The sequence below is a fragment of the Hemiscyllium ocellatum genome, chromosome 8 (genome assembly GCF_020745735.1).
Source record: "Hemiscyllium ocellatum isolate sHemOce1 chromosome 8, sHemOce1.pat.X.cur, whole genome shotgun sequence".
Taxonomy (NCBI): domain Eukaryota; kingdom Metazoa; phylum Chordata; class Chondrichthyes; order Orectolobiformes; family Hemiscylliidae; genus Hemiscyllium; species Hemiscyllium ocellatum.
Genome location: NC_083408.1, coordinates 100,822,296 through 100,837,835, shown reverse-complemented (window position 1 = coordinate 100,837,835; position 15,540 = coordinate 100,822,296). Strand labels below are relative to the sequence as shown.

Here is a 15,540-nt window from a genome sequence, read left to right as displayed (position 1 = left end):
GGAAAGCGTTCAAAATGCCACCTTTACTCTCCTATCTACCTGTGACTCCACTTTCAATGAACTATGAACCTGCACTCCATGGTTTCTTTGTTCAGCAACACTCCCCAGGATATTACCATTAAGTGTGTAAGTCCTGCTCTGATTTGCCTTTCCAAAATGCAGCACCTTGCATTTATCTAAATTAAACTCCATCTACCACTCTTCAACCCATCTGATCAAGAACCCATTGTACTCTGAGGTAACTTTCTTTGTTGTCCACGACATGTCCAATTGTGGTGTCATCTGCAAACTTACTAACCATAGCTCCCACTATAACCATTAATTATTACAGTTCATAAAATAACAAAAAGCAATATTTCCTGATGGGGTCAAACCCGGGCAACAAGAGTGGAATAGTAACAGCCGCAGGGAGCAGGCCCAGATGACTATTTACCTTCTCTATTGTAAGCAAGACAAACTCTAGTTTATCTCTTCTCTCCAAGGAACAGTGAAGTTTTTCACCTTGACAGAATTCTCATAAATCCCCACTATAAAGACTTGTGTCACTCTACCTTAGGACGCTCTTTTAGAATTGTACCATTTAGTTTACCAAAACAAACTATGCACTAAATTCCATGTTCCACGTGTCTGTCCATTTTATCAGGCTGTTTTGTACTATCTGATATTGAGTTGGAAATGCCATGATATGAGAATTGGAATTGGAGCAGTGTGTGGATTAGGTTTGATGAAAGCAAAGTAGCTATGGATGGGAATTAGTAGAGTTTAGAAACATTTATTCAGGAATGTGAATGTGGCTTGCAAGTTTGGTATTTATTGCCCATGAACTGTTTATCCTTGAGGCAGTGATATGCCAGTTGGAATTAAGGATTAATGTTGAATTTTAAGTGTTGGCCCGTCTAGTAAAATCTGCACTATTTAGACTCCAAAGAAATGTCAATAGTAACTGCTTGGGAATGGCTGATTATAATTCATCTTGTTACTACTAACTTTAAAATAACATTTTGAAAATCTTAGAATAAAGTTATTGTTAATCTTCTGTCTGGTTCACTTGAAGTTTGTTTTTTTTACTTCTGATAGCCAAATGCTGATTGCTTGTTACATTTATAGTTATTGCAATTATTATTTTAGTGCAGGCATAAAATGCATCTATTCTGTTTTCTGATCTGGTTAATATCAACAAGGGCACTTGTATTAGCTTTAACACAAAAAATATCTGCCCTTTCATATTCCACAATGTAGAGAGACATGAAAATCACAGAGAACAGCACTGTGCAAGCTGAGACCTGTGAACTTACTATGCTTGTTCTTTGAAAAGTTATCCAATTAGTCCCAACGCACTGTAAAACTCTATTCCTATCGGCCAACATTTTTCAAGTACCTAATTGTCCATTGACATTTTACTGCTTCCAACACCTTTTCATGCAATTCATTTTACATTGCTATAACATGACACTGCATTTTTTTTGACTTCTAGCATCTCTATTTCTTTTGCAATTAACCTTAATTATGTGTCCTCTTGTTATCAATCTTTCTGTAATTGGACAATTTAATGATTATGAATACCTCTTTCAACCTCCTCTTTACCTTCTCCATTGCAAGAAAGACAAACTCTAAGTTTATCTCGTATCTCCAAGGAACTGAAATTCCCAGCTTTCATAAGGTCTTGAAACCCTAGTGTGTCATGGCTGGAATTGGCTACAAAACTCCAGCTTGAGCTAATGCCATTTTATAAAAGTTTAGCATATCTTGATTGCTCAAATTCAACTGATTACAAGGTAAGTATATATAACCCATCAGGATATTAATCAACTGGACAGGGTTCAGAAAAGATTTGCTGAAAATGGAGGGTTTGAGGTATAACATTGACTGGAAAGGCTGGGATCTTTTTCATTGGAGTATAGGAGGTTGAGGGGTGAGCTTATTGAGGTTTATAAAATAATAAGAGGCATAGATAAGGTGAATGACGAGGGTCTTTTCCCTAGGGTGGCAGAGTTCAAAACTAGGGGGTATAATTTTAAGGTGAGAAGAGAAAGGTTCAGAAAGGACTTAAAGGGCAAGTTTTTTTTTACTCAGAGTGATTCATGCATGGGATGAAGTGCCAGACAAAGTGGTGGCTGCAGGTTTAGTTACAACGTTTAAAAGACATTTGGATATGTTTACAAATCGGGAAAGTATGGAGAAATACAGGCCAAGTGCAGAAAGGTGGTACTAGTTTAGTGGAACATGGTTGGCATAGATTGTTTGGACCAAAGGGTCTATTTTTGTGCTGAATGACTCTGAACACACCTTGGGAAAAGCCATTCCAGAAAGCTTTTCTTTGTATGTAGTTTGTGGCATCTTTTGGATATCCTTGATTCATGATATTATCTTGAACTCTGTACAGCTTGAACTTAGATTTCAATTTCAATGCAGCTAAATATTCTGTGGTTCTTCACAGAAGCATATTGAACACAATTTGATAAGATTATACTGGATCAAATCATAGGTTTTAAACGGTATTTTTTAAAGGTGGAAGAGAAATAGAGGGCTTTAGGAAGGGAGTCCTGGAGCTTTATGCAACTGAATGGACTGAACCAGTGATCACGATGAGAGTTATTAAGAGACCTTAATTGGAGGCCTGTAGATATTTTGCAGGATTGTAGAACTGGAGTAAGTTGCAGAAATATAGACAGTGAAATTATGAAAGCGTTTGAATACAAGAGTTTTAACATCCAAGACATTGCTTAGTTGTGGGTTAGATGGGCAAGTAGGCCTGTTTGTCGGTTAACTTGTGTGTCTTAGGGTTTTGATTGCGCCTAAGTTTATGGACGGTGGAGTATGGGAGGGACAGTCAGGATTGCATTTGAAGTATCAGGTCTAGAGAAAACAAAGGCATGGATGACAGTTTCAGCAGCAATTCTGAGGCCGGGCAGATGTGTAATGTGTTTTGTTACAATTCAAGTACTATTTACGAAGCATAGAAACTATGGATGTAAGTTTGCTTGTTGAGCTACCCAGTTCATTTTCAGATGTTTTGTCACCATACTGGGTAATATCAGGATATCTGATGAAGGGCTCCGGACTGAATCGTCAATTTTCCTCCTACCCGAATGCTGCCTGACCTACTGTGCTTTTCCAGCAACACACTGTCAACTCTGATCTCCAGCATCTGCAGACCTCACTGTCTCCCACCCAATGAACATAGTCTGCTGATTTCTCAGCAACAAACCCAAACAAGCAGACACAACGCCTCAATAAATCTTAGCCACTCTCCCCTACATCAAAGACATCTTGGAAATGACTGCCAGACAACTCAGACCACTTGGCATCATGGTAGCCCACAAATCCACCAACACACTAAAACAGCAGCTAATGAACTTGAAAGACCCCAGACAGACAATAAGCAAAACTAATGTCATTTATAAAATATCTTGCAAGAACTGTAACAAACACTACACTGGACAAACAGGCAGGAAATTAGCCATCAGGATACATGAACATCAACTATCCACAAAAAGACATGACCACTCTCACTAATATCCTTACATATAGATGAAGAAGAACACCACTTCAACTGGGATAACATATCCATTCTAGAACAAACCAAACAGACATTCATGAGAATTCCTAGAAGCTTGTCATTCCAACCAGAACTCTATCAACAAACAGATTGACTTTGACCCCGTTTACCACTCTCTGAGAAAAAGATCAGGAATTGACATTGCCACAGGAAGTGACATCACTAACCCAAAGAAACTTGAACACATAAATAGAAAGCGGGCCACTAACACCAGTGCTTCACTGAAGGCTCACTGATATTGTTACCTAGTATGGTGACGAAGTGTCTGAAAATGAACCTTCCAGCTCAGTGAGCAAACTTCTATCCAGAAACTCAACCTGAGCTACAAATCTTCTGAAAACCTTTGTGACTCCATATTATGCAAGAAACCCACTGGGTTATTCTATAAACTTATTTATTTGCAGTGGTTCATATTAACAGCCTATTATTAAAAGTTTCACTGCACTGATAAGTATTCTGGCACACAAAAAATTGATGTAAATCTGATATTTTTCAATTGACAAGTAGCAACCAGAAGTGCGCTCAGAGAAGTGTTTGTAGCCTTTGCAACCAGTGCTTAACTTTGCCTAGAATCCAACGATCACATTAATTTTTTTGTTGATTCAACAATAAAAGTTGTCTAAATATGGTAATTTTATCATAGTGACATTTCCCAGAGTCTGTGACAGGAATGTTATTGGACAATATTTGACAGTGAACCACATAGAAGTTGCCAAAATGGGCAAAAAGGAAAGGAATTCCAGAGATCAGATCCTCAGCAGTTAAAGATTTGGTTGTGTTGATAAACCTTTTTGAGATGGCTCAGGCAATCCCTGATGGACCCGACTTGTAAGTTTGTCTTGGTTCATCCTGGTGATTGTACTCTGTGGTAGTCTGGAATATAAAACTCTTGCAGACAGTTTAGTTTAAATTATTACCTTTACTTATCAGTGGCATCAATGTTACATTATAACATAGCTCAAGCCTGGCTTGTAGGTATCTAAGGTTCTAAAACCATTAGCAGAATAGCAGCGCCAGCTCTTACCCCTAAGAGCTCTCTCAGGCTATTCCCCTTATTGCTGCAAACAAGCTGTCGTTATACAGAATTTGGTATTAAAATCACAAAAAAAACGCCACATGCCCGTAATCAGATAAGTAGCAATAAAATGGCAAAAGTTTGCAGAGGAAGAGAAACTCGTTGATAGGTCTGAGTACACTTGACTAATTAAGCTAAATGCACATTAAAGTTGGAAACCTTGATCAAGCCAGGCCCCAAATGGCCAATTGCTTTGGCTCATACATCATAACGAGAGACTAGTCTAAACTATATAGAAAAGGTCATGAGATAACCTCACTCCTATAACATGCCCAGAATCATTGTCCTACAAAATGCCTTTTTCTTTTAAAATCATCTTAGATTCCCAGAATGCAAATTAAATTCATACACCATCCTGACTTGGAACTGTTGCTGCACAAACATCCTGGAAGTTCCTTAACAGCATTGTTCTCTTTTTTTTTCTCTCTCTCACACACACACACACACACACACACACACACTCTCACTCTCGCTCTTCCCAGACCACGGTGGCTCCAGGCGGTAGAAATGGACAAATGATTTGAATATTAAGATGGGGATAAAGCATGGCAAGGGAAACACAAACCAGTTAGATTAACATTCCTGGTAGGGGAAATAAATAAGTGGACGGATTAGAGGAACCCCTCGGAGGAAAACAATGGATTGTCTCACAGTACTATTGCTTGACTAGCCTTCATGAATTTCTTTGAGGAGGTGAAGTAGAAAATTGAGAATGGTTGTGCCACAAGTAAGCAAAAATAAAATTAAATGCTGGACTTTATTTCGAGAGGGATAGAAATGAAACATGGGGAAGCTAACTCATTTAAACCATGCTTAGAGTACTGTATCATGATCAGGTCTAATAATTATCAAATTATATTGTCTCATTGGAGATGATGTAACAATGAGATTTGCACGTTGAGTCTCCTTGCTTGGGCAAAAGAGGCTGACGGGTGACCTACACAAATATTTAAAATTAAAGCTCTGGTTGAGTGAATAGAAAGAGAACATACCTTATTGCAAAGAAGAGCTTAAGACAGAAGAACTTCAATAAGGTAGTCACCAGAAAATTTCAATTCAGAATTCAGAAAAAACAATGACTTCACCCAAAGAATGGTAAGCATCTGGAACTAGGGTCATTGATTTAGATGAGTTAGATTTAGATTAGTTTAGACATTGGTGAGGAAGCTATAAAGGTAGTTTTGTCTTAGATGTTCATGATGAAATTTCAATTACAGCTCTTTTAATAATCATGATTTCAGACTTGAAACATTTTATAGATGATGGCGTTGCGGGTAATTTGTTGGCGAAAAACTTTTATATAGGTTTTGAATAATGATGGTAACGCTCATTCTTCTTGATGAAAATAAAATTCATGCACATATTCTGACTGCTTATCATTTAGGGCAGCATTGGAGTTGGGTTCCTTGTTGGGTGCTTAAGTAATTTAGTTAGCTTTCTCTTTTCCTGACAGACCTGCTATATTCTCCAGCATTCTCTTTTCATTTCAGATTTCTAGCATTGCAGTTTTTCTGTGTTTACACAGTTTATTGAATTCAGTTTCACAACTTTGATAGGATTTTAGCCTGGATTCTCTGGTTTGCTGAGTACTGTAACCATAAGATACTGTAAACACACAATAATGGGATATCTTTTAAATGTTGTAACTATAACTTCATCTACCACTTCCTCTGGCAGTTCGTTCCACATACGAACTATACACTGTGTGAAAAAGTTGCCCTCAGCTCCTTTTTAAAATCTTTCTCTTATATTAAATATCTGCCCCCTACATTTGCACACTCCCACCGAGGGGAACGATCTCGACATTCACCATATCTATGCTCCTCATGGTTTTAAAACCTCTATAAGGTCACCCCTCAACCTCCTACGCTTCTGTGAAAAATGTCCCAGCCTATCCTTATAACTCAAACCCTCCAGTCCCGACAAAATTCTAGTAAATCTTATCTGAATCCCGTACACTTTAATAATATACTTCCTAGAGCAGGGTGGCCAGAACTGTACAAAGTTCTCTAAAAGTGGCCTCACCAATGTCCTGTACAACCTCAATATGATGTCCCAACTCCAATGCACAATGGTCTGAGCAATGAAGGCGAGTGTTCCAAATGCTTTCTTAACTACCCTGTCTGCCAATGATGCAACTTCCAACGAACTATGTACCTGATCCCTTTGGTGTCTCCGTTCAACAACACTATTCAGGGCCCTACCACTAACTGTATAAGTCCTGTCTTTGGTTTACCAAAATGCAATACCTTGCATTTATCCAAATTACACTCTAACTGCCGTTCCCCAGCCCATTGGCCCAATTGATCATGATCCCTTTGTAATCTTAGCTAACCTTCTTCAATGTCGACTATACCGTTAATTTTCGTCTGCAAATTTAATAACCATGCTGTCTATATTCTCATCAAAATCATTTATGTAAATGACAAACAACAACAGTTCCACACTGAACCCTGAGAAACAAAACTGGTTACAGGCCTCCAATCCGAAAAACAACCTTTCTCCAACACATTCTGTCTTCGACCTTCAAAGCCAATTTTGTAACTAATTGGCAAGCTCTCCTTGAATCCCATGTGATCTAACTTCACTTATTAGTCTACCATGTGGTACCTTGTCAAAGGTGTTACTAAAGTCCATATTGACAATGTCTACCACTCTACCCTCATCTATCTTTTTCGTTACATCCCCAAAAAACTGAATCAAGTTTGTGAGACATGATTTCCCATGCACAAAGCCATACTGACTGTCTCTAATCTGTCCTTGCCTCTCCAAATGCACGTAAATCCTATCTGTCCAAATTCCCTCCAACAGCTTACCCATCGCAAATGTCAAACTCACAGGTCTATAGTTCCCAGGCTTCTTACTGCCCTTCTTAGCCACCCTCCAGTCCTCCAGCACCTAACCCATGGCTGTAGATGATACAAATATCTCTGTCAGGGACCCTGCAATTTCTTCCCTAATTTCCCACAATGTCCCATGATGCACTTTAAGGCCCCAGCGATTTATCCATCTTTGTTTTTTAAGACTTGCAACACTTCATCTTCTGTAATGTGCAATGTTTTCAAGGCATGTGTACTTATTTCCTCGAGTTCCCTAGCTTCCATTTCTTTCCCAAGAGTAAAAACTGATGCAAGATTTGTATTCTCCCATCTTCTGTGGTTCCACACTGATGACCTTGTTGATCTTTAAGGGGCTCTATTCTCTCTCTACTTGCTGTTTTGTTCTTGATGTACTTGTAGAATCTCTTTGGATTATCCTTAACTTAATCTGCCAAGCCTATCTCATATCCCCTTTTTGCCCTTCTGATTTCCTTCTGAAGAATGCATCTACATCCCTCAATTGTTTGGAATGTTTTTCTTTTTCTAAACAGCAACACTGATCCCAAACCACGTAGTGTGTATTATGTATAGCTCATGTAAATGGAGATGATTTATCAAATGCCTTTTGTCTCCTAGTTTTAAAATCTTCTCTAACATAATAGATTAATCATGGTTTTATTGTAATTGAACATGAGGTTATTCTGTTCTAATTTTTTTTTGTTTCTGTGCTAAGAAAACTTTTACTCTGAACATTTAATTGCTTTCAGAATACATATTTAAGATGCAGAAATGGAAAAAAAAAGCCTATAATATTTATTTACATTCTTAGTTTTCTGTGCATTTCAGTCAGCTACTGCGAGTACTCTGACAACACCTGGTGACAAGAAGTCCAGTGATTTTTCCAAAGCAATAAATGGCTCCTATCAGGTAAGTGCAGGACAACACATTATAAATTGTGTCGTTTAGTGTTGTCCAATAGAAAATGTGGACTAGTGGGGATTTGGTGACATCATTTCAGCAAGCATTCATTCGATATCTCATGACTGATAATTTCAAGATACTTGCCACCATTCAGTGAAGGAGGAATTAAGACATAGAAATTAAAACAAAACTTGCTTTTTCCTTTTCATCCTAAATATTTTACGAGTAATGCACAATAAGGTTTATATTGATTTGCTATCCTCCTCAAAGCTGTCCATGTTATTATTTTTGTTTCTTAACTGGAAACTTAATTTGTGGCATCTGGATTCCCAACTCGCCATATGTGGCTAATGGTTAATGTATTGAAGAACACTCATGTTGATAAAATATATGTAAATTAGCACTCCGAATCAGATACTGAAGCAGCTATTCCATTTTATGATCCAACAGTACATTTTAAGTACTTGTGAATATCCTGTAAAACAGCTCAAAGTTTGATAACAGTGCACCTTTTTCAAGTGTGCTATTGCATGACCAGGAAGGCTGAGGAGCAAGAATTAAAAAAAAAGTGGGAATAACTGTTCTAAATTACTCGCATCCCAACTTTTCCTGTCTAGCCTTTTGTGTTCATATTTCAGGCATTCAGCATTCAGAGTATTTCCATTTGTGTAAAGTTGTGGAATGGAATTGGCTACATTCAAAGCTAAAGATTAAAGCTTTTTATATTTTGATTCAATAAAATATATTAACTTGACCTAAAACCAAGAACACCACACAACAAATCTTGGTGATTTAATTTTTTTGATTTTTTTTTTCAAAAACACAGCAGACAACCCAGCCCTGATGGCACTATGGACCTTTTTTAAAATGTGAAGTAGTGAATAATTCAGATGTAGGTCCCACACCGGAAGATTGACTGCTGAACTTAAGTTGACACTTCAATTCTGAATGAGTGTTGTACTGTTCAAAATGTTAATTTTTATGGAGTTGTGCGATCAGTGTCCGGTCCACTTTCTCAGGTGGACCTAAAACATTTTGTGATATTTTACAATGAGAAGGAACATTCTCTCCATGTTCTGGTCAACATTTGTCCCTCATCCACCATAACTGAAAAAAGTTATCTAGTCAGTTCTTTCTGCATTCTTTGTTGAGGTTTTGTCTGTGCATTTGTTGCTGCATTTCTCCATATTACAGCAGTGACTACCTTTTGAAAAGTATTGGCTGTAAAGCACTTGGGGCATTCTAAAAGGAACAATGTAAAAAGAAAGTCCCTTGAGTGCCAGATCCTGAATCTTAAAGATCCTTTTTTATACTACTTGGAAACATTAACATGCCACATGGTTGACTTTCTATTGAAACCAATGTAGAGCTGAAGTTGAGCAAGAAAATATTATTTATATTGTCAGACCTTCAGAAATAACAAGTTGAAAATTTAGAGTCCTGTTAATGCAGTTTTTTTTAGTAGATTTACTTCTTCCATAAGTGCTCTCCAATGACGTCATTCTAGATTTACTTTTTTTTCAAATGCGACACGCTATTAGATTGTTGGATGAATAAGTATGGTTACGAGGAAACAGTTTAGCCAAAGACCAGCTCCAGGATGTCTGACTCAGCACTATTGTTCATAGACCTACTATAGTGAAGTTTCTTGATGTATTGAAGAAGTTTACTTTATGAAATAATAAGCACAATACTAACTTGGGTAGAAATAGATCAGTGTTATTAGCACTGAGATCCACAAGTATGCATGTTTATGTATCTATATGTTCATTTTCTTATGCCATGAAAATGAATTTTTTTCTTATGCATTATATTGTGAGTATTCAGTGACATTTCAAAAGCAGAATTAAGTTACAAGGACGGAAGGGGTATTAATACATTAGAGACATGTATTCCTGACCAAGTAAAGAATTATGTTAACTGAATTATTGGACCAATCCAGAGAGGACTCAAAATTTAATTATGGTTGTTTGTAAATTTGATATCAGTATGTTCAACAATGCTGAAATAAAAAGCTGGTATCAATAAAAAGTGAATATAAAACTGGCTGATTGTCATTCAAATCTGTCAGGCTCACTTATGTCCACACATAAGAAACTGACAATCCTTACCTGGTCTTATTTATGAATGACACCAAAGTACGACTGCACTTATGGTATAACAAAGTACTTAGTTTTATCAAAATGCTGCAAGAAAGAAAAGAAAAATCACTATGCTTCAACTGAAGCATGAGCCTTGAGCACAGTAAAGTAGCACGTTTCATTTGACCCTGCAAAAACCTCCCCACTAATGTGGGACAGTGTGAAAATAAGGCAAATCAACTCTCAGACTAAGCAAGCAAAGTCCTGGTGTGACTGTGCTCAGTTGTATCTATCACCCAACAATTTACACTCCTCTATTGCCATTAGGATGGATTCCTTTTTTGTTGTATGTACTGCGGCAGGAGCCAACAGTTGGTGAGCCTTGTAACATTCAGGGAGGCAGGAAATTCCCAGGATACTATGTTTGTCTGCTCCAAAATATGAGTTACATTCTGACCTACCTAAAAATAGCGGTAGCACCGATTGCAAGGTTCTCTGTTGGTTGCTGGATGCTTCGAGAAAGACTCACTGCATGCTAGGCAAGGCTGCTGTTAGCTTTGCTTCCAAATGCAACCAAATTATTGGGTTTTGTTTAGTTGGGGCTTGGGAAAGTCCTTGAGCAGTTGAATAGCTGTGTGCAGTTGGGGCTTAAGGCACCATAGGAGCTATAAAGGTCTCGAAAGAAGCCGCTGCAGAATTAATTGTTCAGTGCAGCAGGGAGTGGTGTTTGGATGCCCGCAATTTTTCTTTCAGTGCAATTCAACGAGATTAGAAAATGAAAAATCACTAAAATGTTGGTAATATTGGCTGGTTGAAGCTTCCCATTTATGAAAATCTGGAACTGGAACTGCTGGGGTGCAGAATCTAACAGCATGTAATCCCAGGATGGGAAAGTGGGCCACTAGAACTTGATCAATCAGCGCAGCAGTCCATGACACATAAGTGGTGACCCACATGGTCATTAATGTCCAGGGAGGATAGCTGAGAAATCCATGGGATCTGTTTGATTGAATTTACTGATCTGATCTTACCCCTGTTTTCTTCAAGTAGAGTTATTTGAGTATCTTGTGTATCTTTACATGGACTAAACCATTTTTTAACAATAATCTTTGTTAGCTTGAGTAAGTTTTAGATGTAATGCCCTCGTTATTTGTTGACAAATGAACCCTGGATGAATTGTATTCAAAACTGAATCAGTTACAGAATTGTTCATTACAACAAAAGTTAAACTTAAAATTTATTGCAAATGGTGGAGTGGACCTAGAAGGAAATTTGTGCATTCCTCCAAGCTCGGTTGTAACACCTTCCATAGATATTTGTCAGAGCAGAAGGAGAGACCGGCTGCAGCATATTGTGTATATGTGGGTTGAAGTAATCGTGTTCTTCATCCCATTAAATTGAAGGAGTAAAGTTAAATATGGATAAGAAAACTTTGTCATTGCCATCTCTGAAATGTTGAATAAATATTCGGGAGCATAGGAGCAGGCCATTTGGCCCTTTGAGGCTACTCCACCATTTGATAAGATCGTGGTTGATATGGTTGTGTTTTCTATTTCCTGTCTGTACATTAGAATGCTTGCTGTCTTGTGTTTTGAATAATATTACATAATTTAGCCTCAAGACTCAACCTTCAGTACTTTCTCCAAAGGAAATTTCATCAGTTGACAACCTTGTGTTTGTGTATGTGTGTGTGTGAGAGAGAGAGAGAGAGAAAGAGAATAGGTTTCGTTGCACTATTTAAAAAGGCAGCTTTCTTACTGTTAGTCTATAAACCCTAGTTTTAATTTCTCCCAAAAGATGAAATATTTTCTGGGTATCTACCCTATCCAGTCTCCTCAAGATCTTGTGTTTCCAGAAGATTGTTTTGAATTCTTGAACCTCTGAATAGAACGACTCCATATGTACTCTGGATTGGAGACTTGGGTTAGGGTGTAGTACTATTGATTGAGCTCTGAAGACTGTAGGTGTCACACTGGGTTTGCAATGTGAGCACAAACAAGGAAATAATTACCTTATCTAGTCCTTAGCAATTTGCCTAGTGCACATGCAGCATATTCCTTGAGGTAAAACCAAGTCTTCACACTCAGAGCACCCTTTTCATGTTTTTTTTTGGCACTACTACTTTTCTAAGTGGAATTAACAATGGCAACTTAAAATTGGACACTGATGTGATGCTGTGGTCTGTCAATGGAAATCTGTTATACCAACATGTATAACTTGATGGTCTAGTATGTTCATCACTTTTTCAACACCATTGAGCCAGATGACCAGCCCTGGTTCTTAAAAAAGCAGCGCTGTGTATACCTGTAAATGAGGTCTCAATATGTTTGATGAATAGCACAGGACTGTATTAACACCAAGTAATAAGCTGCATGGAGTAGAGAAAAGCAACCAAAGGAGCACATAGCCAACCTCACATATTACTATCCAGTCAATCTACAGTAAGTTATCATCAAAGTGAATGAAGGAGTGATCAGCAGTTCCTTTAAAGTGTCAGTTACTCACCAATAATCTATTTGCTATTACAGTTTCTATTCTGCCAGAGTCACTGTATTCTGAATTTCATTATAACTTATCTGAATATGGCCAAAAGGGCTGAAATGCTAAAGTGGCTACCCTAGACATGCAACTGTAAACTTCATAAAGCCTTAATAAGTGGGAAGTAGGATTAAAGCCAGTGTATGAATTCATACTCAGCACAAAGAAAAGGTTGTCATAGAACAGTCATCTTGGCCCAGGACGTTGCTTGATGTCAGTCCAGTGTCCTTGGCAGAAATGTCAGCAGTTGCTTCCTCAGTTTCTTCCCTGTTACTCAATGTCAGAAGTAGACTGGCTTGCTGATGGCACAATGTTCAACTCAATTCATAATTCCTCAGATAGCAATGTAGTCCAGGTCCCTGTCCAACTCGACCATCATGAACTGATAAATGGGAGATGCTGTTGTGCCATGCAGAGGGTATTATCATTGTCTAAGCAGCATTCAGGTGGTCACATTAACCAGAAGCTTAAAGGCCCAATCACATAAATTCTGTGACTACTACACTAAGCTGCAGCCTAAATATTCTATTAATAGGTCATCCATCTACACTTCTGACTGAGATGGTTACAAGCGACTCCCATGTGTTTGAACTTATCTAACATGATGGAGAAGTGGTAATCCTGCTGGATGAGTGCTCCAGAACTCTAGGCTCTTATTCTGAGGATATGGGTTCAAATCCCACCATGGCAGAGAGTGAAGTTTGAATTCAGTTGAAAATCTGGAATTAAAACCTTGCCTAATGGTAACAATGTAACCAGTCACAAAGCTAGTCCCTTTTTTATCTAAAAGCTGTGACTTGGCTCAAGGATACTCTGTTCCTGAATTTTTTTCAGAGGGGTAATAAACCGGGCTGGGCTCCGATCAGTCTGGTTTGGTATAGAGATCAAAAGGATTTTGCGAGGCCTTTTGTTTATATGTAAACAAATGAGACTTCAAGCCAAAGTGGTCATGTTTTAGATGTGACCTGCATAAAGAAAGGGAAGTGTTCAGCTCTCTAGCTATATCAGTTCAAAGTCATGCCATTTGGAATGAATAATGCTCCAGTTGCATTTCAGAGACTGACTAATAAGGTCATTGACGAATTACCCAATTGTGTGGAATATATTGATGACCTGGTGATTTTTAGTCACTTATGGAAGGAAAATTTACAACATTTATTGGACATGTTTGATCAACTTCAGAAGGCAGGCTTGGTGGTACACTAGCTGAATTTTAAGTGCAAAAATGCCAGACTGTTTAGATGGAGCTTGTGGTTGCAGCCATTCAATTTGACAATTGTTCATGTGGTAGGTTGCGAAAACGTGATTGCTGATGTATTATCAAGATTCGAATGAGATATGGAGGCGTTCGGTGATGGATGTACAGTGGCCTGAATTTGCATTGGGTTGTGCATGTTTGCATATTATAGTTAGGGTAGTGTATATGCGTGTTTAGACTACTAACTGGGCTTTGAAGCCTTAAAATGAAATCGCCTTTTGGTATCAATGGTTTTTCTTTTAAGGGGGGAGGTGTCACAAAGTTAGTCCCTTTTTTTTGGTTCAAGGATACTCTGTCCTTGATTTTTTTTTTCAGAGGGCTAATAAACTGGGCCGGGCTCTGATCAGTCTGGTTTGGTACAGAGGCGAAAAGGATTTTGAGAGGCTTTCTGTTGATATGAAAACAGATGAGACTTCAGGCCACAGTGGTCATGTTTTAGAAATGACCTTAATAAAGAAAGGGGAATGGTCAGCTATCTAGTCCGCTACTATCCTTTCAGGAAGGAAATCTGACCGTACCTGGTCTGCTGTACATGTGGCTCCAGACTCCCAGCACTATGGTTGACCCTTCACTGTCTCTGGACAATTAAGAACAGGCCGAGCCAGCTGTCCACATCCCATTCACGAATAGAAACAAAGTTTGCCTCCTAACTCCAAAGATTTTCCAACATTAGAAGGCACAATTCAGGAGTGCAATAGATTACTATAGATGAAAAATTTCTCTTGTTACCATCAGTGCTGCTTCCTGCTCTTGTCTGGAATTGGGAAAAAATGAGCAATTTTTGCTTGCAATTTCCATCCATTTTCTCACTAAGTCCACCTCTGAGTCTTTACTATCTTGACTTCTTTGAGGATAGGCTGTCCACTAGTACACATTATATGCTCTGTGACCTTGTTATTCACTCGAGGGATATGGTATTTCTCAATGGCCAGCGTTTATGATCTGTCGCTAGTTGCACTTAAGAAAGTGATGGTGAGCTGCAGTCCACATGCTGTAAAGGACCCACAGTGCCTTTAGGGAGGAAATTCCAAGGTTTTAACTTAGTGACAGTGAAGGAATGGCAATATATTTCCAAGCTGGAATGGTGAGTGGCTTGGAGGGAACTTGCACAAAATGGTTCTGTGTTAAGGCCTCAATTATTATTCACATTCATTATTAATGATTTGAATAATGATATTGCAAGTCCTATATTCAAGTTTGCTGATGACACAAAGTGATGTGGCATTGTAGACAACGTAGATAATAGCATAAAATTACAAAGGAATATTAATGCAATGAGTGAATGGGCA

At 38.2% G+C, this 15,540-nt stretch overlaps 1 protein-coding gene across 4 annotated transcripts in view; it reads left to right on the top strand.

Moving 5' to 3' along the window:
* Positions 1-15,540, top strand: part of ylpm1 (YLP motif containing 1) — a 135,145-nt gene that overhangs the window by 19,116 nt on the left and 100,489 nt on the right. For 3 of the 4 annotated variants that reach the window (XM_060829393.1, XM_060829391.1, XM_060829392.1), the window contains exon 2: positions 8,300-8,380. The exons of the other annotated variant lie outside the window; for it this stretch is intronic. In XM_060829393.1, the coding sequence (XP_060685376.1) occupies positions 8,300-8,380 (81 nt within the window). The remainder of the gene's footprint in view (positions 1-8,299; positions 8,381-15,540) is intronic. 4 annotated transcript variants of the gene reach the window in all.